The sequence below is a fragment of the Enhydra lutris genome, unplaced genomic scaffold (assembly GCF_002288905.1).
Source record: "Enhydra lutris kenyoni isolate GAN:26980312 unplaced genomic scaffold, ASM228890v2 scaffoldscaffold18, whole genome shotgun sequence".
In the NCBI taxonomy this organism is placed as follows: domain Eukaryota; kingdom Metazoa; phylum Chordata; class Mammalia; order Carnivora; family Mustelidae; genus Enhydra; species Enhydra lutris.
Window position 1 is genome coordinate 7,606,913 of NW_019154102.1, and position 26,807 is coordinate 7,633,719.

Genomic DNA, 26,807 nt, shown 5'->3' on the forward strand with positions numbered 1-26,807 from the left:
AATAGAGATGATTTAGCATTAAGAGGTGATTTATGTATCTTTAAGTAAATCTCCTTTTAGTAAATCGAGGTGCAATTGATAGGTGCTATATTTTTTAACATAAGAGTGTAGAACAGGGATGACTAGGTGGCTCAGTTGGTTAAGCATCTGCCTTTGGCTCAAGTCATGATCCCAGGGTCCTGGGATCAAGTCCCATGTTGGGCGCCTTGCTTAGTAGGGAGCCTGCTTCACCCTCTGCCTGCTGCTCCCCTGCTTGTGCTCTCTCTCTCACAAATAAGTAAATTTTTAAAAAAATTATTTATTTGTGAGAGAAAGAGAGAATGAGAGGAGAGAGGTCAGTGGGAGAAGCAGACTTCCCGCCGAGTGGGGAGCCCAATGCCGGACTTGATCCTGGGACTCCAGGATCATGATCTGAGCCGAAGGCAGTCACTCAACTAACTGAGCCACCCAGGTGCCCCCAAATAAAATCATTTTATAGTATAGAACAGATATCAGCTCAAAACTGCTGTCAAAAGACATTACTATTAACTCTGGTTTATAAGCAAACTATATTTGACTTCTTAAATAATACTATGTTTTAGGGGTTTTATGTATGGTTTTTTTTAAAGAGTTTTTAAAAAGACTTATTATTATAGAAATTTTCAAACAAGAGTAGAGCTGATAGAATGGTAAGCAATCGTCCTGTGTCTTTTACCCAGCATATAGGGGCATATGACATGAGTTATCTAATAAGCTGCATGTGATTAGATTTTCCTCTGTTTTTAAGAAAAACAAATTATCAGTTTACTTAGTTTTTCCCAAGATTTAAATGATTTATTTGGTTTAAATACACTATCCCATTTTAGAAATGGAAATAAACCCATTTGTGGCTTCTTCAGGCATACCATGGTGTAGCGGTATATAGATTATTTTAAGTGGAAAAGGACCTTATAATTCAGTGGATTTCTTTCTCTTATTAGAGTATTTTTCCTCAAGGTCACGTGAGTAATAAGGGTGAAGCCTGGGTTTGAACCTAACTTCTTGTTAAGTTCAGAGTCCTCTAAATATACTTACTTATTCTTAGCAGTGCATGATTTGAAATGAGAATGTTTATCTACCTCAAAAAATAAAAGATACAAAATGCTGGAAAGTTCTTAAAAACTTTGGAAAATTTCCTGTTCATTGTCTATTTAGTGGACAATATATTTTTTTAAAGTAACGTCTTTGGATCCCTTAAATAGTGAATTAGTCAAAATTAATCTAAAAAACTTTTTAAAATTGTATCATGTATTATGGATTCCTGAAGTTCTCAGAGGCTAAAACAGAAGAGCCTCCCGTGCATGCTAATGAAACTGCAAAAATGAAGAATTCCCAAGGGGATGGTGAACATGTTGCACACCCACCCTCAGGTAAGGTTGAACTTTTTTTTTTTTTTTTTTAACAAGATGGATACATAAACATTATAAAGCGTGTATTACTTTCTCATACCTACTTAACCTTCAAAACCCCTGGGAGGGAGTGTTGGATGGCCACTGGTATTTAAAATTCTTTTTAAATTTAGCTATGGAGGGTGGAGGTAGGAAATACTCAGCTGACAGAGGGTGTAGTCCCCAGATTTCTAAGTGAAGCCTGGAACCCAGAGCAACAAGTGAAATCTCTTGAGGGAGTCACCAGCCTTTGTGCCATGGCCAAAGCCTCCAAGATATGTTCACGTCGCGTTTGTATTCTCTTCCATGACCACAGTTATATAGTGTTTGTGAGTTAGAAGCAGAACTTGGAAAGGTAAATTATTTTCCTAACGAATTAAAGCATAACTAGGAAACAAGAAGTAGCCAGTTTATCCAGATGTTTCATCAGGAAATACTGAAACTAAAATTGATGAGAATCCTTGTGGAAAATGTTAGTGAGTGAATTTGTACAATATATGGCAAATCCATTTTCAATTCTTTCTGATTTTCTTTATAAGAAAACAAGTAACTCTGAAACAGAACTTGAGTCATGATCATGAATTGAGTTCATGTTGTCACGCATTTCTCTGGTTTTAAATAAATGTCCTTTTCTCATTTAAAAAAAGCCACACCCATAAGATGTGATCCTTATTTTTATGTTTATTATTTTTGTTTTAGAAGAAATTCCAGGAAGCTGAGTGACGTGTCCAAAACCACTGAGCTTTTATTTATTTATTTTTAGATTTTATTTATTTATTTGACAGAGAGATCACAGGTAGGCAGAGAGGCAGGCAGAGAGGGGGGGGGAAGCAGGCTCCCAACTGAGCAGAGAGCCCAATGTGGGGCTTGATTTGAGGACCCTGAGATCATGACCTGAGCCAAAGGCAGAAGCTTAACCCACTGAGCCACCCGGGCACCCCACCACTGAGCTTTTAAGTGGTAAAACTGTAACTTACTTTGGTCTTCTGCCTCCGAATCTTGTGTTCTTTTATGTTTTAGTTTTGAAGAGATTTTATAATTGAGATAAGATGAGCTTGATGTTTACCCATTGATTTTAAGGAACTGTACTGACTTGATAAAACAATGGGGCATATGAAACAGAAGCAGGTTTATGAAATTACCTTGCTTCTTAGTAGCAAATTTAACCATTTTTCTTTTTTCATGATCAGATTCTAGGTAGAATAACTTCATTTGAATTATATTTATGAAAGCATCTCCTTTTTTTGTCTGAGCTCTTTTTTAATTTGCTGGCTCAAACTTAACTTTCTGTTTTGTACAGACCTAAGTACACACTTTTCAGTCTTGTGTCTGACATAATCTGAATACATTTGCTTTGTCTAGTTCCTTATCAGACTATTAAGTCAACCACATATAACTCAAGTATGCACATAGGTGGTACAGAACATATAGCAGATAATTTCTAGAGTAATGACTTCAGTTTTCAAAACTATTCTATATTTAAAAAATGAGTATATCTGATATTCCAGGAAATCATTTCATGCACAGTGGTAGAAGTCCATTTGAAGATCTAATTTGGGAAGAATCAAAAAGGAGTCTGATTTCCTTTTTAATTCCTTTTTTTTTTCATGTGTTTCCTTGGTTCCTGCTAGAAATGGATAGCATCTGTTCTCAGACTGGTGCAAAGAGTTGCCAGAGAGAAGATGATCTTTCTTTAAGCTTTCTGGTTGTCTGATTGTCTATTCCTAGAAATCAGCGAAGCTTAAGCATTTTGGTTTCAAGTAGTTTCCTCTCTAGATGTGAGTGAGAATATACAGGTTGTTCATAGCTAATAAATTCCAGGTAAGAACTATCCAGAACAGGTTCATGAATTGAACATAAATGCTTATGTGCCTGGGATTCCCCCTCCTCAGAAATAAATGGAGTTGTCCCTTCTTCTGCTGTGTGCTTCTGTATCTGGGGCATAAGCCTACCTCTATGTAAAGTCACCATCAGTAAGAATGGCATGTTTAACTCTTGCTGGTAGAGACCAACTTGCTTGAGTGTGTCTTTTTTTTTTTTTTTAAAGATTTTATTTATTTATTTGATAGGCAGAGATCACAAGTAGGCAGAGAGGCAGGCAGAGAGAGAAGAGAGGAGGAAGCAGGCTCCCTGCTGAGCAGAGAGCCCGATGTGGAGCTTGATCCCAGGACCCTGGGATCATGACCTGAGCCGAAGGCAGAGGCTTTAACCCACTGAGCCACCCAGGTGTCCCACTTGAGTGTGTCTTTATTTCTAAGTTCTATAGCTCCCTGTCTATGCTGGTTGGAGGTTAGCTACAGCCTCATCTCTTCTACAGAGACTTTTACTGTCCAAGAGCCTGAAGACCGTTTCTTCTTCCATCCTCCCTGGCGCTGCCATCAGTGCATTCACTCCATGCTGAAGCAGTGGTCCTCTGGCCAAGTTTTTGCTCATGCAGTTTTATTTCCAGTTTCACTTTGCTATCAAGATTTTTAAACTTTTCGAGGCATGTGTATTACGTTCACCCATCCTCGTTTTAGTTCTTGCTATCATTTTTATCTGATGCTTTTCTTGTTTCACTTGCTTTCATAGTTCAGGTACTTAACCTGAAAATGTTTTATCTTAAAAGAAATCGCCTTGTCTTATACTAAAAAATGGCTCAGAAAAGCAATTATCATGTTAATCTTGTCTTTTAGCACAGTCACCAAATAACTGGAGAATAGTCAGTTCTCTGTTATGTCTGCTTCTAAGTTCTACTTAACTTCAAAATCTTTGCATTTTCTTACAGCGTTAGTAGGTTTATTAAGGTTGTCTTTAGTATGCATTACAAACAAAAATTAATGATATTCTTGGCACTTACTTGTCCAGTCCAAAAAATTGTAGCTTTAACTTCATTGTTCTGAAAATATACAGGGTCATTTACAGTTTCTTCTGTAAGCAGAAGTTTGGCACCAGTTACATTCCAGTGAGGGATTTTAATGTCCTGTTTCTTTAGCTTATGTGGCAATATTATAATACAGTATAGTGTAGTTCTAATCTTTAGATAAGAATTATACTTCTTGTAGCTGTTGTGACAAACAGCAGGAGCTTTGGCATTTGTTGAAATGTCCTTATTCATGAGTAACAGTAGTTCAAGCTCCTTGAGGACAGAGACCATGTTTATTGTTCTCACCCAGTGCTTGAAACAATATAGACATTGATTGAATCAGTGTGTGTTGATTTAAAGTGAGGGGGTGGGGAGTGAGAAAAAAAACACACGAGGCATTTTGGTGAATGAATACTTGACATTGCTTATAATATACTAATTGGTATCTATCTAATTACTGCCAGAAGTTAAAGTGCATTTTGCTAATCAGTCAGTACAACCTTCGGCAAGAAAGCTGGAAATGCTGCCCGAAACTTCCTCCTTCCCACAAAAAGGCCTGAAGATCCCTGGCTTAGAACATGCAAGCATTGAAGGACCAATAGCAGTAAGTAAAACACATTACTTTGTAAGAACTATGAACAGAATGACAAAATACTAGGAACAATGTAAACAGCCATACACTGGGCTTTTGTTATTATCTTGAACTCAAATTTTGAGTTGAATCAGCCAGTGGTTATCTGTGCTGCTGCTTATGTGGACTTGAATTTAAATAGTTCCTTTTCTTTTTTGACCCAGAATTTATCAACACTTGGAACAGAAGAGCTCCGACAGCGAGAGCGCTACCTCAAGCAGAAGAGAGATAAGTTGATGTCCATGAGAAAGGATATGAGGACTAAGCAGATACAAAATTCCGAGCAGAAAGGAAAACCTGCTGGGGAGGTAGAGGTATGGCTGGCTTTAGTGTGTCAAACTTTGCAGATTTAGAGGTAGAATTGTCAAAATCAGAATGTGTGCAAGACAGCCTTGATAATGAATGTTGCTTGTAGATGCAGTCATAGTAACCTCCCCGCTAGTATAGCACCTGTTCAGTTTTTTCCGGCAGTGAGGTGGCTATGATACGAGGATTTTGTGAGATCGAAATGATAGAGGTTTCATTATACATTTTTTTCTTTACTTACCTTGCTCTGAGTGCTTAAGGGTCAGCAGTGTGTTTTACCTAAGCCTCTGAAGTATTTTATCCACAAAGCAGCAACAGTACCCTCGCCACCATCTCCAAGAGGCTTTCTTCCCTAAGAAGAAATTTTTGCGGAGAAGAGATATAGGGACCCAGTGCACATGTGGCTTTTACATTTTTATTTACTGAAAATGCTCTTTGAGGCAGTATGTTGGGAATTTTAGACAAATGAACCCATCTTATACTATAGCCAATTTTTTTTGTTTTGTTTTGTTTTTTTTTTTGTTTTGTTTTTTAAGGAAATGACAGAGAAACCAGAAATGACAGCAGAGGAGAAGCAAACATTACTAAAGAGGAGATTGCTTGCAGAGAAACTTAAAGAAGAAGTTATTAATAAGTAATTTTAAAAACAACTTAGCAAAACAGAAGTTCAAATTTTCTTAAAAATAAATTATTTAATCCTTAAACTGAGCCTGTTAGTTTCAAATACTTGTGTTTGTAAATGCAAATGTAAGCTCGTTCTTAATACTTAAACTTTTGAGGTAAAGGGTGGTGGGGAAGGCAGCTACTTGGGCTGAGAGGGTATAGAGAACTGATAGTGCATTTATTCATTCCAGCTTGGTTTTTGTTTGTGCTAAGCACCGTGCAGGTGTGGGGGATACAGTCATCAACTAGATCACCAGAGACCCTGCCTTCACGGGGCTAGAAGGTGGCCTGCAGAGCCAAGTGTACAAAGGGAAAAGTGCAGTATTCTAAGCAGGGCTGGCCAAGCCTCCTTGAGAAAGCCATGCTTTAGCTGATTGGAAGGCTAGTTACAGGGAGAAATGGGAAGGAACTACTCAGGTCCTGTTGCAGGAAAGGAGGAAGCAGCTAGGAGGAGCAGGCAGTATGACGAGTATACACAGAATGAGGGCAGAAGGCTGGCCTATGAAGTTGGAGATAGGTGGGGGACTGATTTGCAGGGCCTTTTAGGGAATGTAAGGATTTTAAATTTTTTTATGGCAGGAGGAAGTCACTGAAAAGTTTTAAAGCAGAAAAGTTACATCATAATGTTCACTTTAAAAAAATGTGTAGGTGCTGTATGGAGAGTGGGTGAGTTAGAATCGTTGTAGGTATACCAAGCATAAGGAAATCCAATCAGAAGATCAGTTATCCTGGGCAGGAGCAAACAGCACTTGGAAAATGGATGTGAAGGATGTTAAAAATACTCGCTCTTTATAGAAAAGCTACCATTAAAAAAAGATAATGGGAACCATTGAATACTGAGGGAAATGCAGCCATGGGTATAGATCTTTTTTATGTTAAGGGGTCCTAGATGGTTTTCTGTGGTTGGCTGCTTACAGAGAACCGGAATAGGGGGAGAGACCCTTCTTTCAGAAAACTTCCTGTATTGTCTTCCAGCAAGCACCCTCTTTTCTAGTTATGGGTTGTTCCTGAGGTTTAATTAATTGTGTCTTATCTCCTTAAATTTACAGTTACAAACTTTTAGAAAGGGATACCAAAATTTGTTTAGACCCAGTCTTCAACCTGCAGAGAAAAACCAGCATTACTTTACATTTGTCACATTTCATCACTTAAGATAGATGGACAAGAAGAAAAACTAGTGATTAAAACACAGAAATCTGTTTCATGTAACTTTTTATTAAAAATAGTTTTTATAGTGGATACATGTTTACAGATATAATTTTAAGAAAACCTCAGGCATACAAATGTGGGCTCTGGCTTGGTTCACTGAGTGAAGATAGATATATAAAAATCCTGATCTGCCTGAGGGTAGTCATTAAGACGGCAGCTAACATGTGGAAATTGAATAGTTATTCTTTCAAGGGATATTGTAAGCCCTGTTTTCATATCATTGTGGGTGAGCATATGTACCATGAAAACTGTTACCCTCTAAGTCAACAAAAGATTCACATTTCTGTGATAAGGTTCCTAAGATGATGATGATCTAAAGGTTTGACTCGTAATTCTTCAGGAAGGAAAATTAAAGAAACTCTTCATAAGATATAAAGATAATACTTCCTACTGGAACTTAAAAATTACCTAACCAGGAAGAGTCAAGAGTAAATAGGGAAATGCTTTAGGCCTGGGCTTCTTAGATGACAAGAGGAAATTTATTAAGAGCTAAAAGTAAAAGGGGCTTCACAGATTTTGCTTGAAAAAACCATATTCAGATGGTAACTGTACTGATCTCAGTTTAAATTATCCTGAATCACTTGCCTTATAAAGTGGAAGGTCTTTTTCATTATGTGTACTTTTAATCAAAGAGTTGAGACTAGCCCCACACTGTGATGTTTTGGTAGTGGGACTTCATTTGCGCAAGGCACACCTTCTGTAAGTAAAATCAGTAATTCTTAAAGTGCAGTCAATCTTTGTTTAGAATTATTTCATTCAGATTGGTGTAGGACTTAGTGGTTTATAATAAATATCTATGGATAACTTATTGGCTTTTAAAAGATACTATAAAATGGACAAATCTCAAAATGGAGTTAACTTATATTTACAACAAACCAAACAAAAGCAACAATCATAGAATTACAGGGTCACATTTTAATTCCTGAAATTTACAGTTCAGCATTAATATCACCACATGTATACAAATGGTGTAAAACAAGTACAGTGGTATTTTTAATACAAAATAAACATCTGTTTTATGGAAAAACTATACTTCATATCTACACAGACAGCCCATCTTTTCCAAACAATAGCCAAAATTAAAATAAACTACAAAATCTCCAAAACAGGGGAAACTGCTTCAGTTTAAGCTATTCCAGGAAAAATGGACCCATAACACATTACAAGGGTGATCTGAAGATTATAGCTGGAATTCCTGTTTTTAGGTTTGTTTGTTTTTTTTTTTTTTCCCCCAATATATGAAATTCAGTTTGGGGGATGTTTTTCTTACTTCAGCATGATCTCAGATCACAGATGAGCAAACTAACATTAAAATATTTACAGTTAACTTGCTGTTCTAAAAATAAAACCTCTTAACTGTTCACCTCAACTTATCTTAAATTCATTTACGTACATGGAATGTGCTTTTATTCTTTAAAAAAAGCAGCTTTCATATTACACCCCTGTTTGTTTATGGAAAAACTTCATGTGCCGCATACTGACTTTGATACTGAAGTAACTTCTCGGATCAAAATGGCCTCTAGATATTAAATGCCACTTAATTCAGCACTGATTTTTGTATATGAGTCTTTATAAATTATACTTTAAACCTTGCCTGCAGCTCTGGAGAGAGACAACTTTATGAACAAAGCAGAAAGTGACTTCAAAGTATCTTGCACAAAAGACTGTATGTACTACCAGGAGACATTTGGAAACGTTCTGTTAATCCACTCCCAAGTTTCTAGAGAAGATCATTTTAAAATACTACTGTACTGATTCCTGGCATCAGTTATCTCTAAAAGTGCTGTCTAGTTATATTAACAAGACTGTCCATTTTGAATCTAGCTTGTTTGTTTTCATCAAAATACACACTGAAAATTCCTGGTGTAGAAAACTCAACATGTACTGTAACACAGAGTATACTTCCCTTCAAATACCTGTAAGGCTGAATTTGTTAAATCTTCAAAAAATGGTCCCAACAGCGTAACTTCATTTTTATGATAGTTGAATTTGGTTTTAATAAAATTTTTTTTTTAAAAAAGAGGCAACTGATTAAAAGAACAACATGGCCAGCACCATTATACAAGTAATGTTATTAGGTTTGTAACTAAAGTTTTATAATCGTTTCTAGATCAGATACCCCCCTGGAGCAACCCTGCATTTAATATAATTTTATCAACCTTGTTCCCTCCCCCAAGCCATCCCCAAACCTGAAAGTTTCCTCAGGAAGAAGCTATCTCCCAGGTTCTGGTTACTAACCTTTTTTTTGTTTTGTTTTGTTTTTTTTTTTTGACAGCCTGAAAGGCAAACCCCTTAATTACTAGCAAGCAATCAAGTTCCTGGGAAGCCTGGTTTTTTACAGAACTAAACTCTCCTAGCTGATATACTGAGTATCTTTAGCTACTCCTTGTATATTTGTAAGTTCAAGTGAGAAAGCTTTCTGATTCAGATTTTCAGCTGACTGAACAGTTGCAGCATTATAGTAAGACCACGCATTGAGGGTCCCCATTAAATACTTTATGAGCCAAGACGAGGTCTTTTCCTGGGAGATGTTTCTTCTTCTTCATCATCTTCTTCATCATCTGGGTAATCCACTAAACCAACCAAACTTCCCTATTGAAGAATAAAAAGAATTTTTTAACATATGTAACTTAAGGAAAAAAAACCCAACTTATTAGTATAATCACTTTTAAAGACATCACAAATAACTTTTCTAAACTATCTAATATATATCTCAGATTTATTTATTTCAATTTGATAAAGAACTGCTTGAAATTATGAACACTTGGTACCACTGGTGGCACTCTAAGTTACCCTCAACTTTTCTATTTAGCTCCTGGATTTTTAACGATACCTCATAATTCAATTCAATTTAGCAAAATTTCACTGTGGAAAATGTATCTCCAAACAGCAAGACTCACAAATCATGAGCTGGAAGGGTCATGGGAATGAACTGGTTCATTTCTCCATGTTTAAACTAGAGAGTGTAGTCAGTCAATGGCAGGAAGCCTCCTTTTGTCTCTATACTTCACATGTGTATTATTTCATTACTAAGTACATACCATTGTTTTCATTATGCTTTTGATAATAATAAACAAATGAAATTGTTCCTAAAACTAACAACTAAAAAATTTAGGGCTACCTCTAACCAAAAGGAAAGTAAGGATGAAGTAATTCAGGTGTTTGGCCTTCTATGAGTCATGAAACCCTTTAAAAATCCTATTAAAGTTCTCGACACTACCCAGGAAATAAATGTCCTCAGGTTTGCACTCATTTTGAATCCACAGGTTAAGAGCATTACTGTAAACACTGGATTTAGTGCAAACCCTTCAGACCTCAAGGGGATAAACAAAACTGAAATAACTCATATTTCAAAGCTAAGCAGCTTCATATATAAAGAACCCAGACATTTGGCAGTAACACTTTGCCAATATATAACTGAACCACTGTAGTATCAACAAAGGCCACTAAGCAGCTTGAAACTGTTATCAGAAACCCTGGGAATTAAAAATCAAACTTATTTATACCATATAAACTTATGTAAGAATCCTGCTTTCTCAGCTTAGTAACACACAAGTCTTAAGTTTGATAAGCAAAAGACAGTATGGCTGGGACGCCTGGGTGGCTCAGTTGGTTAAGCAGCTGCCTTCGGCTCAGGTCATGATCCCAGCGTCCTGGGATCGAGTCCCACATCGGGCTCCTTGCTCATCGGGGAGCCTGCTTCTCCCTCTGCCTCTGCCTGCCATTCTGTCTGCCTGTGCTTGCTCTCTCTCCCTCTCTCTCTCTGACAAATAAATAAATAAAATCTTAAAAAAAAAAAAAAAAGACAGTATGGCTAAACTGGTAAAAAAGTATTGATTGTATTGTAGTCTGCCTGACGATTTAGTATCTCTATGCCTCATTTTCCTTATCTGTAAAATTACTATAATAGTATTTAGGGGCGCCTGGGTGGCTCAGTGGGTTAAAGCCTCTGCCTTCGGCTCAGGTCATGATCCCAGGGTCCCGCACTGGGCTCTCTGCTCAGCAGGGAGTCTGCTTCTCCCTCTCCCTCTGCCTGCCTCTCTGCATACTTGTGATCTCTGTCAAATTAAAAAAAAAAAAAAAAAAAAAGTAAATAAAATAAAATAAAATAGTATTTAGACCTCAGTGAACTATTTTGAAAATAAAATGAAAATAAAACATAAAAAACACAGTGCTTGGTATGTAGTTAGTGTTCAATAATTGCTTTTATCTGCTATTACTAATATCATTCTTGTTCATTCGGTTTCTAAGCCAAACAAGTTAGATGGGAGGAGACAGAAGATGTAATTACCTTCAAAAAGGCACCAGTCTGATATTCACAAAGATGACAAGTTATCAAGGAAAGTTTTAATCATGCTTAGGATTACAGATTATATATCATAATGTACAAACATTTTAGCTTCCACTGGGTAACATTTAAAATGACTTTTTCCTTAAGATTAGTAAATATTCTATCCAAAACACTCAGCCACACAATTTAATATCAATTTTATCTCTTATTTATATATATATGCCATAAACAAACTCCTATACATTAAAACAATCATTTTTATTGAAAATAAAAATATAAAATGTTAAATATTAGAGGTTAAAAGGCCTGTGATCCATAGATGCACCCTGTAAAGAATCTGACAAATTCCAGACTTAATATGCAAACATAAACATACTTGTTTTAAAATAAATATCAGATTGCAATTAGACCACTTATGCCAATTACCCTTTAAGAAAAGTTTCCAATATGAAGGAGGGGATGAAAACAAATGATAATGATTAATACCTATGAAGACACAATGACTTTTTTCTGAACCAAACCAATGACCTAACAAATTATAAGTTAGGAAACTATTAATATAATTAATCATATTAAAAAACCCGAGGACAGAGAATTCAACAATTATCCTCTACTCAAAAAATAAAGGACAGATCTTGCATAAATATGATTAATAAAATTTTTAAAAATCATCAGCAAAAGTGATGGTTTTTATCTTATTTTGATAGCCTTAATTTCTTTTTTTAAAGATTTTTGTTTATTTGACAGAGTGAGAGAGCACAAGCAGGCAGAGCAGCAGAGGGACAGGGAGAAGCAGGCCACCCACTGAGCAGGAAGCCTGATGCAGGGCTCGATCCTAGGACCCTGGGATCATGACCTGAGCCGAAGGCAGTAGCTCAACCAACTGAGCCACCCAGGCGCCTCTATAGCTTTGATTTCTTGATCTCACCTAACTGCACTGGCTACAACCCCAGAACAATCGTTAAATAACAGCAATCACAATGGTATCCTATCTTGTCCCCAACTTTGGGGGGGAACACTTCTAATATGTCCATAAGTATTTAGCTAGCTTTTGGTACTGGCCATATATACTGTGTTAAGGAACTACCCACATATTTCCATTTTACTAAGTAAATTTAGTAACTAATCAAAACTGTAAATACATATTCTATATAGAAATATGTATGTATATGAAATATTTTGTGTAGAAAGTTAAAATTGTTTTAACTGCAAAAAGCTGGAAACAACTTTAAAATGCATCAAGAGGGTTAGTTATAAATTAAAGTATATCAGACTGTGGAATTCTATGGAGGAAGTTCTTTATGTTCTAATATGGAAAGCTCACCCAGGTTAAGTTTGTTAAGTGAAAAAGCAAGATCCAGAGTTCTCTTCTATTAATCTGTGGCAAAAGAAGTGTTTGTTTTAGCACCCACTAATGGTTTCTGATTATGACTTTGTATTTTTCTTTTTTTTTGGATAAGTATTCTTGTTCAAGGAAAATGTGCATATTTTACAGCTCTGTAAGTTAAAAAAAAAAAAAATCCTTGTAATTTCATTACTAGCTAATGTCTCACCAGCCTTGAAAACTACCAAGTTTTCAAAGAATGCAAATTTTAATAGCATATTAGAGCTTTAGAATGCCTTGCCAAGGAAAATAGACAAGTTCACACTTGATCTATTTAATTTTAAGAATCAACCAATTCAACTGTGGCAATCAACAGATAGTGAATTTCAAACTTTTATCATAATCTAGAGTGACGAGCTATTTATTTTCCAAGAGCAATCACTGTTTTCTCCTTGACCCCTCCAAAATGTGGTAAAAATGTATTCAGTAATCTGCTGTTAGTGTCAAAAAGGGTGAAAAATGTGTTAGTGCTTGTACTTGATATTGCTAAGTCGTAAGTAAAAAATTATCTGGAAGGATAATGCATTAAGAACTCTAAGAAATAACCCAGAAAACAGAACAAAAAGAGGAAAAAAAAAAAGTAATAGGAGAGAAAAATTATGAAAATCTCCAAACAGTAAGTTACAGTGAAATAATATGTTTCCAAACTGAAGGACATGATTGTTTAGCTACTTCCAAGAAGAAAATAAAAACTCACACACAAAGGATCAGAAATAAGAATGTCTTTGGATTTCTTGGCAGCAATAACTTCTAAGATTTAAAAGAAAATGATTTCCTATTTGGTTCTACATTCAGTTAAAACTGGCCATCAAGCAGGACGGAATCATCACATTTTCATAGATGGAGGGGCTCAATTTTACCTCTCCTGGGATTCTTTTCTCAGAAAACAATTATTAGAGGATGTGCTCCATCGAAATGGGATGGTAAATCAAGAAAGAGTACAAAGACATAAGACCTAGAAACAATACAAGAAAAAGAGAGGCAGAAGAAGTGTCGGGATAATGGCCTTGGCGGCTTGAAGACAAGAGCTGTGCAGCAAGTCTAGGGAGCAAAGGATCTAGGTCGGAACCAGACTGGAGATATCAAAGAGAACACAGAAACTAACCTGAAAGGTACTGAAAGAATTAACAATAGGCACCTAACTACTGCAACAAATGAAAAAATGGTGCCAATTTTTACTCTAGAAAGAGAAAAGTTATCCAGAAACATGCAGTATAGAAAAAAGACCAGGAAAAAAGTCGTGTATAAAGAATATTTATGTTGTCATTATAGCTATAAAATTATCAAATGCTATTTAAGGCAAAAATTGTGACGCAGGGAGAAAAATGATTAAGGAGTGTTCACATGTTCAATTCCTATCTATCATAATAAGAATTTAATGAATTAGGTCTAAACTTGATGAAACAATATCTAATATTAACATTACATTTAGAAATAGAAGAAACAGGTACAAGAAGAAGAGTTCTAAGCTATCTCTGACTTTTCTCAACATTTTAATATTATTTTGACTTTTGAAAGTAAGTGCATCTATTGCTTTGATTTGAGAAAGAAAAGCTAGTATATATACTGATAAAGTGCAAACAGTGTTCTAAGCTCTTTACGTTTATTAAATAATTTAATATTTACAAGCCTATAAAGTAGATGCTATTTTACCCTTGTTTAAAATAAAAAATAAGGTCCTGAGAGATATAATAACTTACTCAAGGTCAAATAGCCTAGAAAGAGGCAGAGCCAAGATACGAACCTGAACAATTTAACTTCACAGCAGATATTGTTAATATAGTGACACAAATATTACACCAGATTTTTTTATATCAAGAAGTGAAAATTTTAAAATTTCTAGTTAGAAAGAGCTTACGACAGTGAATGAAGACTACACTTTTGTGAAAGAAGAAACTCAAATTGTATTTTGTGTTCAAACTGAGAACATTAGGTTTTTTACTCCTATGGCACTGCCGCTTCTACCCTTATGTTAACAGTTGTCTCAGATTTATGCCTTTTTATTTTAAGCCACTTCTTTTTGGGGAAAAGGATGGTTACACAAAATAACAGTATAAGTGAAAGAAGAAAATTTTATATAAAATTTAAACTTGTTTAAAGGTGCCTGGGTGGCTCAGTCAGTTAAACATCATCTGCCTTCAGCTCAGGTCATGATCTCAGGGTCCTGGGACTGAGCCTTGCGCTGGGCTCCCTGCTCAGCCGGGAGCCTCTCCCTCTTCCTCTGCCCCCCCCCCCCACCTGCTTGTGCTCTCTCTCTCCCAAACAGATAAATAAAATCTTAAAAAAAAAATTTTTTTTAACTTGTTTATATAAAAAAATAATGAATGGAAAATACATTTGCTATGCAAATGACAAAAAGGCTAATATCCTTATAACTAAAGATTCACTCATATTAAGAAAAACATAACCCAATTTTAAAAAGGCAAGACCATGAAAAGACAACTTGCAGAAGAGCAAATTCAAAAGGCTAATAGTCAACCTCAACTAACAAAGGACACACAACTGGGAATGAGAGCTATACATTCTCCACTACCTAATGGACAAGGATTAAAAATAACTATAGTAACACTGGCAAAGCTGCAGTGAGTCAAGCACACTCACAATGGTTATGGTAACATAAACTGGTAGAAACTTCCTGGGGGTATTTGACAATATGTATGAAAATATTCTTCTCACTGATTCAAGAAAATAACTTAAAATGCAACACCACCAACAGTCCTATCAATGAAACATCAGAATCAACTCCAGTGCTCCAAAATATAACTGGGTAGGTTTCTTACAAATATTATGATACAGCTAAATAAAATGAAATTCTGTAGTCATCAACAGTGTTTTAGTAACACAGAAAAATTTTTTTAAGAAATAAATGAAAGTAATATACAAAAACTGTGTTTACAGAAAGACCTCAATTACGTGTCAGATAAACCCATATACCTGAAGAATCAATCAAATGGTATTAGCAGTCATGTACTCTAATGATAGTGTGTACAACTTTTCTCCTTTTTAACTTTTTTTCTTCTTTGAAATTACTTTTTTTATCCAAAATTTTCTTTAGTAAACACGAGATAATTTTAAAGATGGGAAAAGCAAAGTTTGTGTATAGAATAATTTCACATACCTTGGTGGCTGTTACTGATGTGGCCAAGTTTGTAGTTTTGGAAGAGGATCCATTAGAGCTTGCTGGTGGTGTCTGAGCCACTACAGATTTACTGTTTGTTCCATTAGCAGCACTGGCAGAATGGGAGAAAGTAAATTTGAAGCCACTCGATGATGTCCTTTTGGGAAGGTTTTCCTTGTCTTCACTTTCTTTTGCTAAAAAGAAAGTAAAAATTTTCATCTTTTCCAGTAAATATTCCTAATAGGCAAAGCAACTGAAAATAACAATAACTTAAAAACTTATAAAACACTGCCTTTGCTTCCTAAGAGCTAAGAGTAGAGCAAGGTATGTACAGTGCTAAGTCTTTAATTAGCCGGAATCTTAGAAACCCAGGATTAGAAAGGCCCTCAAGAATCATCTACCAGAATCAGCCATCCTACACTAGAATCCCACACTGTTGTATGTAGGATGAGTCAAGGATTCACTACTTCTGACTCTTCCTTTTACTGTCCCTCTGCAGCTTCACTGCACTGATCCTACACTTCTATATTATAGTCCTTGACGGACCTGATAATCTCTGTCATAAATCAGTATTTCAAGTGCCCAAAGACAATGATATGATCACGTCTATCAGTCTCCTATTTCCTGAATATTCTAGGGTCCTGTTTCTCTTACGAGTTAGGTATCCAGTATCCTTTCATATCTGGTTGCTACTTTTTTGTATCTGATTCTCAAGTGGATGCAGTACTTCAAGTATGGCCTCACCTCCCCTTTTCACTGTTCTCAGGGCAATGCCTATAATGAGTACACGTAGAAGAATTAGGCTACCAAAACCTAGGACATTTTGATGGGCTATCTGCTCTGTGAGGCTGAAGTAAATAGAACTTCGGGCACTAACAAGTACATAATGAGTGAGGCTGGGAACAATAGTTGCAGGAAAAATGTAATAAATCAGTGAAACACTAAGGAGAAATGCTTTTAGAAAATCTCACATTCAAAATCACAAATGCTTTTGCCTTTCAAAATGTAAACTTTTAGTAAACATTTATATGATATATGCAGGACAATACTCTAGTAATTTTTCAGGCCATAGAATTAAAGTGATTCTTTTGAAAGATAAGATCTTTATAAACAAGGTAAACATATTTGAAAGATGGGAAATGTTACTTCTCTTTACAGTTTATCCTTATGAAATTTTGATAATGATTTTTATTTTTTTTTAAAGATTTTATTTATTTGACAGACAGAGATCACAAGTAGGCAGAGAGGCAGGCAGAGAGAGATAGAGAGGAGGAAGCAGGCTCCCTGCTAAGCAGAGAGCCCCATGCGGGGCTCGATCCCAGGATCCTGAGACCATGACCTGAGCCGAAAGCAGAGGCTTTAACCCACTGAGCCACCCAGGCGCCCCTTGATAATGATTTTAAAATTTCAAAGGGCAAAATTACTTCTTTGAGCTTAGTTTCCTCAAAACTATAAAAGGCAGAGTGCTCTGGAAAGTTTCTATGTATCTATATGGTCTCTATTATTTTTTTTTTTTTTTTAAGATTTTATTTATTTATTTGAGAGAGAGAAACATGAGAGGAAAGAGGTCAGTGGGAGAAGCAGACTCCCTGCCGACCAGGGAAACCAATACAGGACTCTATCCCAGGACTCCAGGATCACGACCCAAGGTGAAGGCAGTCACTCAACCAACTGAGCCACCCAGGAGCCCCAATATATGGTCTCTATTATTATTGGAGATCTCAGTACAGAAATAAATCCAAGATTGTTCATTGAAGGCAATGTATAAGTAGACAATGTAATTCTAAACAGCAAATGACGAGCACTGCAAAATGGCAAGTTTCAAGAAAAATAGTTTAAACATGAAAATAACTCCCAGATTTGGAAAAAGATGTGGAAATTTTAAAAGGTCCCAATTCACTATAAAATTCACGTCTTTCATGCTTTATATACTATGACCAAACCTTCACAAGCAACTGATAATTTCTGCACCTAATAAATGCTACATTATTCCAAAATTCAAAATTTTAATACCTTTTTTTGTCTCCATAAATTTTTCATAAGTATCTGGAAAATCATCGTCTGGCTTAGATTTTTCTACTGGTGCCACAACTGCTTTTCCTTCCTCCTCTTCATCTTCATTAAACCACATTTCTTCATCCTCTTCCAAGGCTTTTGCATCTCTGCGAAATCTGTTACTACGCAATATAGATGGTACACTGTAAGAAACATCACAAACACTGAGTAATGATTTAAAGTTTGTGACCAGATTAAATTTGAGAATAAATATGTATAACCAAAAGGAGCGAAAGTAATTTTAACTACGTATAATTTACATCATAATCACCTTGACTGTGATACAAGATGTAACCCCAGAACACTCCAAAATATTGTAAATTAAAATAAAAATTATCTTGAGTTATAATATGTTCACATAAAAGATTTGGGTAGGGAAAATATCCTACCTTCTATACAACCCTGTACTATCTAATGATGGAAAGAATGCTCCTGGGTAAAGTTCATATGTGAGATCCGAACAGAAGATTCTGGATATAATTTTATAGCCTATAAATACAATATATTTAAACAATACCTGTTCAGTTTCTGATTTTGTCTGTCTTTTTCTTGCTCATATTTAGTCTTCAATCCTTTGAATGTCTGAACATATTCTATTGATTCAAGTGCTTTATAAAAGTTTTCAACTATATGTGCAGTAAGAGACTTGATATCTTCCTGTATGAGGACAAAATTTACAATTCAAATATAATTCAATGACTGTTAGGAGAAAAACTTAAAAGAACTTTTTTATAGTTCCAAAGCTGATCAAAAAAGGTTTTTCCAAAATCACATTACAAAAATAAATGTCCTAGTTTCTTTACACATGAGCCAGGCCTCCAGAGAAAACTAGGAATAAAAAAGGAGCTCTTGGGGCACCTGGGTGGCTCAGTTGTTGGGCGTCTGCCTTCAGCTCAGGTCGTGATCTCGGGGTCCTGGGATCAAGCCCCACATCGGGCTCCCTGCTCTGCAGGAAGCCTGCTTCTCCCTCTCCCACTCCCCCTGCTTGTGTTCCCTCTCTCACTGTGTCTCTCTCTCTCTGTCAAATAAATAAATAAAATCTTTAAAAAAAAAAAAAAGGAGCTCTTTTGGGGGGCTACAAAACATTTGAAAGTAACTAGAGTTAGTTTAGGTCTTCTGTTTATTCTTTGCGTTTACATAGTACTTTACAATTTAAAAGTACTTTAACATATAGTTTCACTTGATCCTAACAATTCTATGAAATAGGTTTTATTACCCCCATTTTACAGAAAAGGAAAATTGAGGATCTGAGAGGTTGGATGACCTGATGAAGAGCACACAGCTAGTTAGAAGGCAGATAGTGAAATTCCACTTTTAACAAATTTTAGGTATCAAAATGGGATAAGCCTTACCTAAATAATAAACACAGACTCCTATAACTATATTACATATACAGATCTGAAAAACTATTAACTTGAATTCTACCTGTTTCCGCAGTTTTCCAGTGGTATAGTTTTTGTGAAACAAACTGACAGTAATAACTCCTAAATTCTTTTAAATTCTAAATGAACCATTCTAAATAATCATTGCAAATGCCTGCATGCAAAGTACACTCATTATTAATAATAACTGAAATTGTGATTCAGGAATTTAAGATTAACAATAAATATACATGCCACTTCTTTAAAAGATACACCATAATCTTGTTTGTTTTTTTTTTTAAAGATTTTATTTATTTGACAGAGAGATCACAAGTAGGCAGAGAGAGGGCAGGGGGAAGCAGGCTCCCTGCTGAGCAGAGAGCCCCATGAGGGGCTCCATCCCAAGACCCTGAGAACATGACCTGAGCCGAAAGGAGAGGCTTAACCCACTGAGCCACCCTGGCGCCCCATAATTTGTTTTTTAAGGACTTTTAAGTCTTCAAACTAGTTTCTCTGGAAATCTCAAATAATATGCAAAGAAGAGATATTAGAAACCCAGGTAAAATGGTTCTGTGTTATATACTGAACAAAAAAGATGAGTTAAGTTTTGGGGTACCTGGGTGGCTCAGTCGGTTAAGCACTTGACTCTTGGTTTTGACTCAGGTCACAATCTTGGGGTCCTGAGACTGAGCCCCACGTGGGGCTCCATGCTCAGCAGGGAGTCTGTTTGCGATCCTCTTGCTCTGCCCTCACCCCCACTTGCACTCTCTCTCAAATAAATAAGTCTTTAAAAAAAAAAAGATGAGTTAAGTTTTGGGATTCAATGTACATTTATCAACTACTCAAAATTATTTTCTGAAAAACAAATTCAATCACAGAAACAGGGGTGGGGTTGTGAACCCTACAAGTCATTTTATCAGTTTCTCACTAAAAATTTTTTTAACTTTTTTTAAGATTTTGTTTATTCAACAGAGAGAGCACAAACAGGCAGAGCAACAGGCAGAGGGAGAGGGAGGGGCAGGCTTGCCGCTGGGCAGGGAACTTGACGGGGGACTTGATCCCAGGACCCTGGAATCATGACTGAGCTGAAGGCAGATGCTTAACCAACTGAGTCACCTAGGCGCCCCCTCACCAAAAATTTTAAGGGGGTGGGGAATATATATATATGCCAATCTCTGGTTCATTACAACAGTACATTGTGAAACAGGGTTCAGATATACTTGGTAAGCTAGTTAACTATGTTCCCTCTTTTCTAAGGCTAAAGACAATACTTCTATTCTCTTCATCCTTTTGAAAACCATACTCTTGGCCAAGTGACTATTAGAAAAGTAATCCTGCCAGCCAAATAATCTTTATATGAGAACAGCATGTCATGAGCAGAAATCTGTAAGAGCCAAAACTAGAGAATGAATTTCTAGCTTTGACTTTCTTTTTTTCAAATTCTAACCATGTGGCCATTTTCCCTGATGGAATGATTTCAGTGTGTGGGAGAGGGTAAATTTATTGTATTGGTCCTACAGTTACCTATCTTAACCCTATTGTTCACGTAGAGTTCTCTCCAGATCTTTTTATGACAGACCTTCTGTTGCCCAAAACTGAGCTGTGACCTGTCTTCAAGCTCTGACTATGCTCCTAACCAAATGGATGCTCCTAAATAAAACTTGATTACTCTGGGTGTCTGAAGCCCCTCATCTATAAAATAAGGCAGTTGGAGTGGTCCACCTCACTTCCTGGTCTCTTCAACTTAAATTTACACGATAATAGCCTACCTTTTATACATCATCTAGCAGTTTGCCAAAGTAATTACTTTCAACCTTTCTATTTATCACTACCCCTACAAAGATAATAGAGATCTCATGAATGGCATACTTGACTAAAATGTCTACATATGCCAAATATAATCCTGAAACATCTGGCCAATAAAAATGGAACTGAGAATAATATAGAGTAAACATGGGTTAAAACACCAAGCTAAATTTCACAATTTAAAATAATAACATTGCTAAACATGTAATTATTTTATTTTACTAAGAATCCTTCAGCATAAACTTACCACTCTTATAAATTCAAATAACTCAATAACAGCTGAATTCAACAGATTGTACCGAGTTCCATTATCCAGAAGAGCATTTATAACTGGCTCAAAAAGATTTCCCTTCGTGATGTAACGATTATAAAATTCATCTTTAAGGCCAATTATCCGCCTCATAAAACGAAGAGCACCTAATTAAAAATCATAAGGGAACAAATTGATAATCACATTAATAGCAATTATTACACAGGTATTTTTACATAAAGCAATGTATATATTCTAAAATAAAAAGTAAAAATGTGCACTAAAAATAACTGGGTTTTGAGGAAAAAATAGAGTTAGGGTAAGAACACTCAAATCTGTGTTAACTCATGTAGCCAGAGCTAGCAAAAAACCCAATAACTGGTACTTGGGAGATAAAGTATCCAGGCAGGTAGCTCCATGGTATAAAGATTTTAAAAAACCCACAGAAACCATCGAGTGCCAATGCTGGCAGTACTCAGAGCAGTGCTGGGAGACATGCAGATGATGTAGTGATGGCAGCTCAGAGCCAGGACAGGGCTGTCTTTCTTGAAGGTGGGCACAGGAGTGGTGCAACCTGCCCAAAGCTGCCTCACCTCCTCACAGCGGGAGCTTTGGAGGTAGGTACTTCTCGATTTACTGAAAATAAAGCCAAAGTGGTTCCTGCTGCTAGCTTAACAGGAGAGCTGAAGGTCTTGTACTTTTTCTGATCAAGGCTATAGTTCCACTCCCACTATTTCAGTTCTCTTTGCCTTGGAAAAATCATCCGTGAACCAACACTACCTATACATTATACCATATACATTTTAATCCTATACATTTTAGCCCTTGTTTACCAATTGCCTATGAGCTGTTTTGTATTTGGTAAACATGAACTGTGGCAGGTCAGGCTGTATCGGTAAAAGAACAATAGAGCAACAAGCAGTATAATGTGGCTTTTTGAATTTTAAATACTGAAAGGAAATGTCTCTCATTTCCAACCTGCTGTTCACAGATTGAAGTCATTAAAAGAAGCTGTGCCTGTCAAAAGAGGTTCCAAATACTATCTAAGAATAAAACTGAAATGGGCCACATAAGGTTTAAATGTATGATAACTGGAACACTAAACAAGTGTGAAGAAAAAACCTCCAAACCAAAAAAACACAAACAAGTGTGAAGAGAAGCGCTAGACTTATATAACATCGCCTTTTTGTTTTTGTTTTTTTTAACATTGCCTTTTTGTAGCAGGACTAGAAATAGTTATTTATGACTGAAAAGACTAAGTAAGTGAGCAAGCAGGCACTCTCATACACTGCTGGTGAATGGGTGAATGACATGGTATAGCTACAACTGCACTACTTATGATGGAAATCTTGACCCAATGTAAACATTTAAATACTGGAGGTTTGTTCAGCTGTGATATATCCACATAAACAGGATACTCTGCACTCATCCAAAAGGACTATTTACAGAAAGCCAGATAGGAATACCTATCATGAGAACATCAATCCTTCCAAAATTGATAGAAAATTTAACATAATCTGGTCACAATGAACTAGATAAAATTAATTTTTATTATGGAAGAACAAATATCTGAGAACCAAGAAAACTATGAGAAGGAAAATAAAGCAGGGACTTAGCAGATATTAAACCTTACAAGAGGCTCAGTGGCCTAAGAATAAACTTTCCTATTTATCTCATCTAATAAAACGACAGGTTTAGAAAAAATAGCTCAGAAACAAGACATAAGCTATATATAGCAACTAACTATACAACAAGAGAAATTTTAATTCAGTAAGAAAAACACAGTTTATTTAATAAGGGAACTGGCACAACTTGCTATCCATTTGAAAGAAAACAAAGCAAGACCCTCCAAACCATATATAAAAACAGACTTCAAACGTATTACATATATAAGTAAAAAAAAGAAATAATAAAAATGCGAAGTAAACTGAGGAGAGTATTTTATTTGCATAATCTTAGGACATAGGAGATGTTCCTAGGCAAGATAAAAACCCCAAAACTCATAAAAGGAAAAGAGACATATTTTTCATTATAGCGAATCTTAAAACTATTATTTATTTAAAAAATACTATAAATAAAGGCAAATGCAAAAGATAAATGAGACTGGGACATTTTTCCCCCCCAAATGTGATAAATTAATATCCCTAAAACAAAAAGAGCTCTAAGAAAAAAATAGGCAATTCACACAGATAAAATTCAAAAGCACTAAAATAGGAAAATATATAGTATGTCAAGGAAAATGTAAATTAAAACACAAGTGGAATACCCCATTTTCCATCATCCTCTTCATAACATTTTAGGAATCAGTAACATAGTGCTGCAAGAGTGTCAAGTGCTTCAATCTTTTGGGAAAGTAATCTGGAGGCTGTATATGAAATTCAAATTTAAAAGGATACATTAAAACTATATAAACATTTTGTCCTGGCATTATCATTATTGGGAATCCATACTATGGAAATAAAGAAACCAGTACTTAAAAGATTTATATACTAGACTATTTACTACAGTGTTCTTTGGAGTGGCATTAATACTCAACAATCCCATACTCTGTGCACTACAGAACAGCAGAATATATTATGGAAGAGCCACTCCATCAAGTGTTACTCAACTACATTTAAGAAAAAAATATAGTTGAGACCATATTTCATCACGTAGAGTAATACTGAGAGGCTGAGAAGTAAGTTAATATGATCCTGTTTTTATAAAAATAAAAAGACCTATAGGAGTGTGAATGTTTGCGTAACTTAGTACAGATGTGTAAAAAGGAATAGGAAAAATTGTGCACGCAGTTAATGGTGGTGACTTTTAAGGCCTTAAAAAAAGTAGTTGGGAGATTAATCTTTTCTCTATACATTAAATGTTTCAATTTTAACACAAAGCTCTTTTTATTTGGAGGGTGAAGGAGGTTACTTTATCTCTATTTGCAGTAAAAATATGAAGAAGAAAGGAAACTTAACAGTTTGCCAAAAATCAACACTGATGCTAAATATCAGAATTTAAGTTTGCTTATTGTTGGTCCAAGTGGTATACTGAGGGGGAATAATGGTAAGTTATTTCACAAGTTCAATAAATAACCCGAGTTAAAAACATTTCAAGGCCCGTATCTCAAAGGTATAAAAAAGTCACTATATGGGCGCCTGGGTGGCTCAGTTGGTTGAGTGTCTGCCTTTGGCTCAGGTCATGATCTCGGGTCCTGGGATTAAGCCCCACATTGGGCTCCCTGCTCAGTGGGGAGCCTGCTTCTCCCTCTTCTCCACCCCTCTGCTTGTGTTCTCTGTCACTCAAATAATAAATAAATAAAACCTTTAAAAAAAAAGGCACTATAAATGACAGTTTGGTGAAGAAGATGTGAAAGACAGCAGGACTTGTTCTATTAGTGAAATGTTGTCATTGTACATGGTATTTTATTGCAAGAGTTAAGCTAATTCAATCTAAATGTGAGTAATATGTGGGTAGGAAAGCACCACGACCTATTCCTCTTATCCTTTAAATAAAACAAAAGATTAGTACTTCTCATAATCATCTCTTTGATAGTATATATACTGCTAAAAAATAAATCAATTCACATGGATAACTTCAGGTTTTATCTCTATTAAAAATACTGATCCTTAAAATACTTTACAAGAATATTTTTTTAAATTGTTACTTACACAAGGCCAGGAAAGTGTGCTTTGAATTCATCAAGACCAAGACTCTTCTTAGCAAGTCCTTGTTCATAATATAGTTTTTTATGTGATACGTGTGATGTTCCACACAAAATGTGAGTAGTTCTAAAATTAAGGCAAGCAGCTGTGCTGTTTGGTAATTATCTACAAAGAAAGTCATCACAGGAAAATAAAATAAATATTATAATTCACCCAAATAAAGAGAATACAGTTTATGCCTCATATTTTAGAGCAAAAGTAAAACCGTATTTCTAATCCTCATTATTATCAATTAAAGAAGCTACAGATTTTTAGTTTTTCATTAGCAGACTCGCCAATACTATTCATTTTTATTGACTAGATGGATACCTTCTATGGCTTTTGTATAAAATACTTATTAGTGTTAAGAGGAAAGAAAGCCTCAATAAAAAAAATACATACATGATAAGAAAACCCTCATTGATCTCATTGAGATCTTCTTAGAAATACTTCCCTAATGTGTGCTGCTTTCATTATTAATATTAACAAATCTATTAAAGGGTCCCCAGTAAAGAGGAAATACCTCAAGCTTTTTGCCTAACACGGTGCAACAAAACTTTCTAAGAAAAATTAATATGCTTTCCTTAAAAAGACATCTTTAAGGAAAGGACATTTTTGGCTACTTGAATATAAAGTGAAAAATATTACATTGAGATTTTTTTTTTCAGAAAAACTTTATATACTTTAATTCAACCAAGAACATAAGGAATTTATTTTTGTTTATTGTTGCATCTGTGCTTTTTTTTTCTTTTTTTTTTTTAATTTTATTTTTTATAAACATATATTTTTATCCCCAGGGGTACAGGTCTGTGAATCGCCAGGTTTACACATTTCACAGCACTCACCATAGCACATACCCTCCCCAATGTCCATAACCCCACCCCCCCAACCCCCCTCCCCCCATCAACCCTCAGTTTGTTTTGTGAGATTAAGAGTCACTTATGGTTTTTTTTATCTTTTTAACATCAAAATGTGATATCCATGAGAGGCTTACTAAAGTAAAGCCTTTTCTTCCCTCAAGAGGCCTTGGTGTATACTTTAATGAAATGATTTCAAATTGGTTCCTGAACATCGAAATTGAATATATGTCAAAGGGCTTATGTCAGTAACTACTTACACCTATTATAAATGTTTTAGGCAAGAAATATTAAACTGTGAGGAAATTTTGGAACCACAGCCTTACAGAATAAATCTAGTCCAACTATTTTATTTTTCAAGAAGATTACACACATAAATATTTTGTGGAACTATGATGCTATCAGGAACAAATCAGCATTCTTTTGATAACAGAATAGCCATTAAAAATACAAAATACAGTTCTGGTATTTAAAAGATCCTTCCTATGCTAAATGCAAGTAAAGAGTTTTACTTGTTTCAGGCCCATCTGTGTAACAGCAAACACCACAGTCAGTATCTGAACTAGTCCCTCACCATTAAAAAAATTACACTCTCTTAATTTCTCAATTCCCTAATTTTATTCACAAAATATTTTGTAACAATGATCTGCAGTGTTAAGTAAATATCTTGTTTTCACTTTCTCAAATTAGGACATGAAATTAATCATTTCATCTCTAACTAATCCAATCTCTGAAGGTCTCCTCATTTGAAACTGGCTCTCCTAAACCACTATTGAGCCCGGTAGAAAAGACAGGATGCTAGATGCACACAGCGTATTTTCTATTCTCCTAGCCCCATCCCTGGTATGCAGGTTCCAAGTAGAAGCAACAGTGCTTACACTCAGGTTCATAAATAATACGTAAGCATAATGCTGTCATGAACACTAACACTAGTTCCTAGCT

At 35.6% G+C, this 26,807-nt stretch overlaps 2 protein-coding genes across 6 annotated transcripts in view; one reads left to right on the forward strand and one right to left on the reverse strand.

Annotated features, from left to right (window-relative positions):
* The window catches only part of LOC111148159 (cilia and flagella associated protein 36), a 29,667-nt gene extending 23,774 nt beyond the window's left edge, over positions 1 to 5,893 (forward strand). For both annotated transcript variants that reach the window (XM_022504600.1, XM_022504601.1), the window contains 4 exons: positions 1,286 to 1,388; positions 4,716 to 4,855; positions 5,047 to 5,196; positions 5,725 to 5,893. In XM_022504600.1, coding sequence (XP_022360308.1) covers positions 1,286 to 1,388; positions 4,716 to 4,855; positions 5,047 to 5,196; positions 5,725 to 5,826 — 495 coding nt within the window. In that variant the 3' untranslated portion in view covers positions 5,827 to 5,893. The remainder of the gene's footprint in view (positions 1 to 1,285; positions 1,389 to 4,715; positions 4,856 to 5,046; positions 5,197 to 5,724) is intronic.
* A 2,381-nt stretch (positions 5,894 to 8,274) lies between these two features.
* Positions 8,275 to 26,807, reverse strand: part of LOC111147937 (protein phosphatase 4 regulatory subunit 3B) — a 68,272-nt gene continuing 49,739 nt past the window's right edge. Inside the window, exons 11-16 of one of the 4 annotated variants that reach the window (XM_022504192.1) lie at positions 24,976 to 25,134; positions 21,323 to 21,492; positions 18,426 to 18,565; positions 17,867 to 18,051; positions 15,854 to 16,047; positions 8,275 to 9,652 (exon numbers count right to left, since the gene is read on the reverse strand). In XM_022504192.1, coding sequence (XP_022359900.1) covers positions 9,557 to 9,652; positions 15,854 to 16,047; positions 17,867 to 18,051; positions 18,426 to 18,565; positions 21,323 to 21,492; positions 24,976 to 25,134 — 944 coding nt within the window. In that variant the 3' untranslated portion in view covers positions 8,275 to 9,556. Of the gene's footprint in view, positions 9,653 to 15,853; positions 16,050 to 17,866; positions 18,052 to 18,425; positions 18,566 to 21,322; positions 21,493 to 24,975; positions 25,135 to 26,807 lie in introns of those variants that run through there. The other 3 variants (XM_022504193.1, XM_022504194.1, XM_022504195.1) reach the window with 3 other exon arrangements.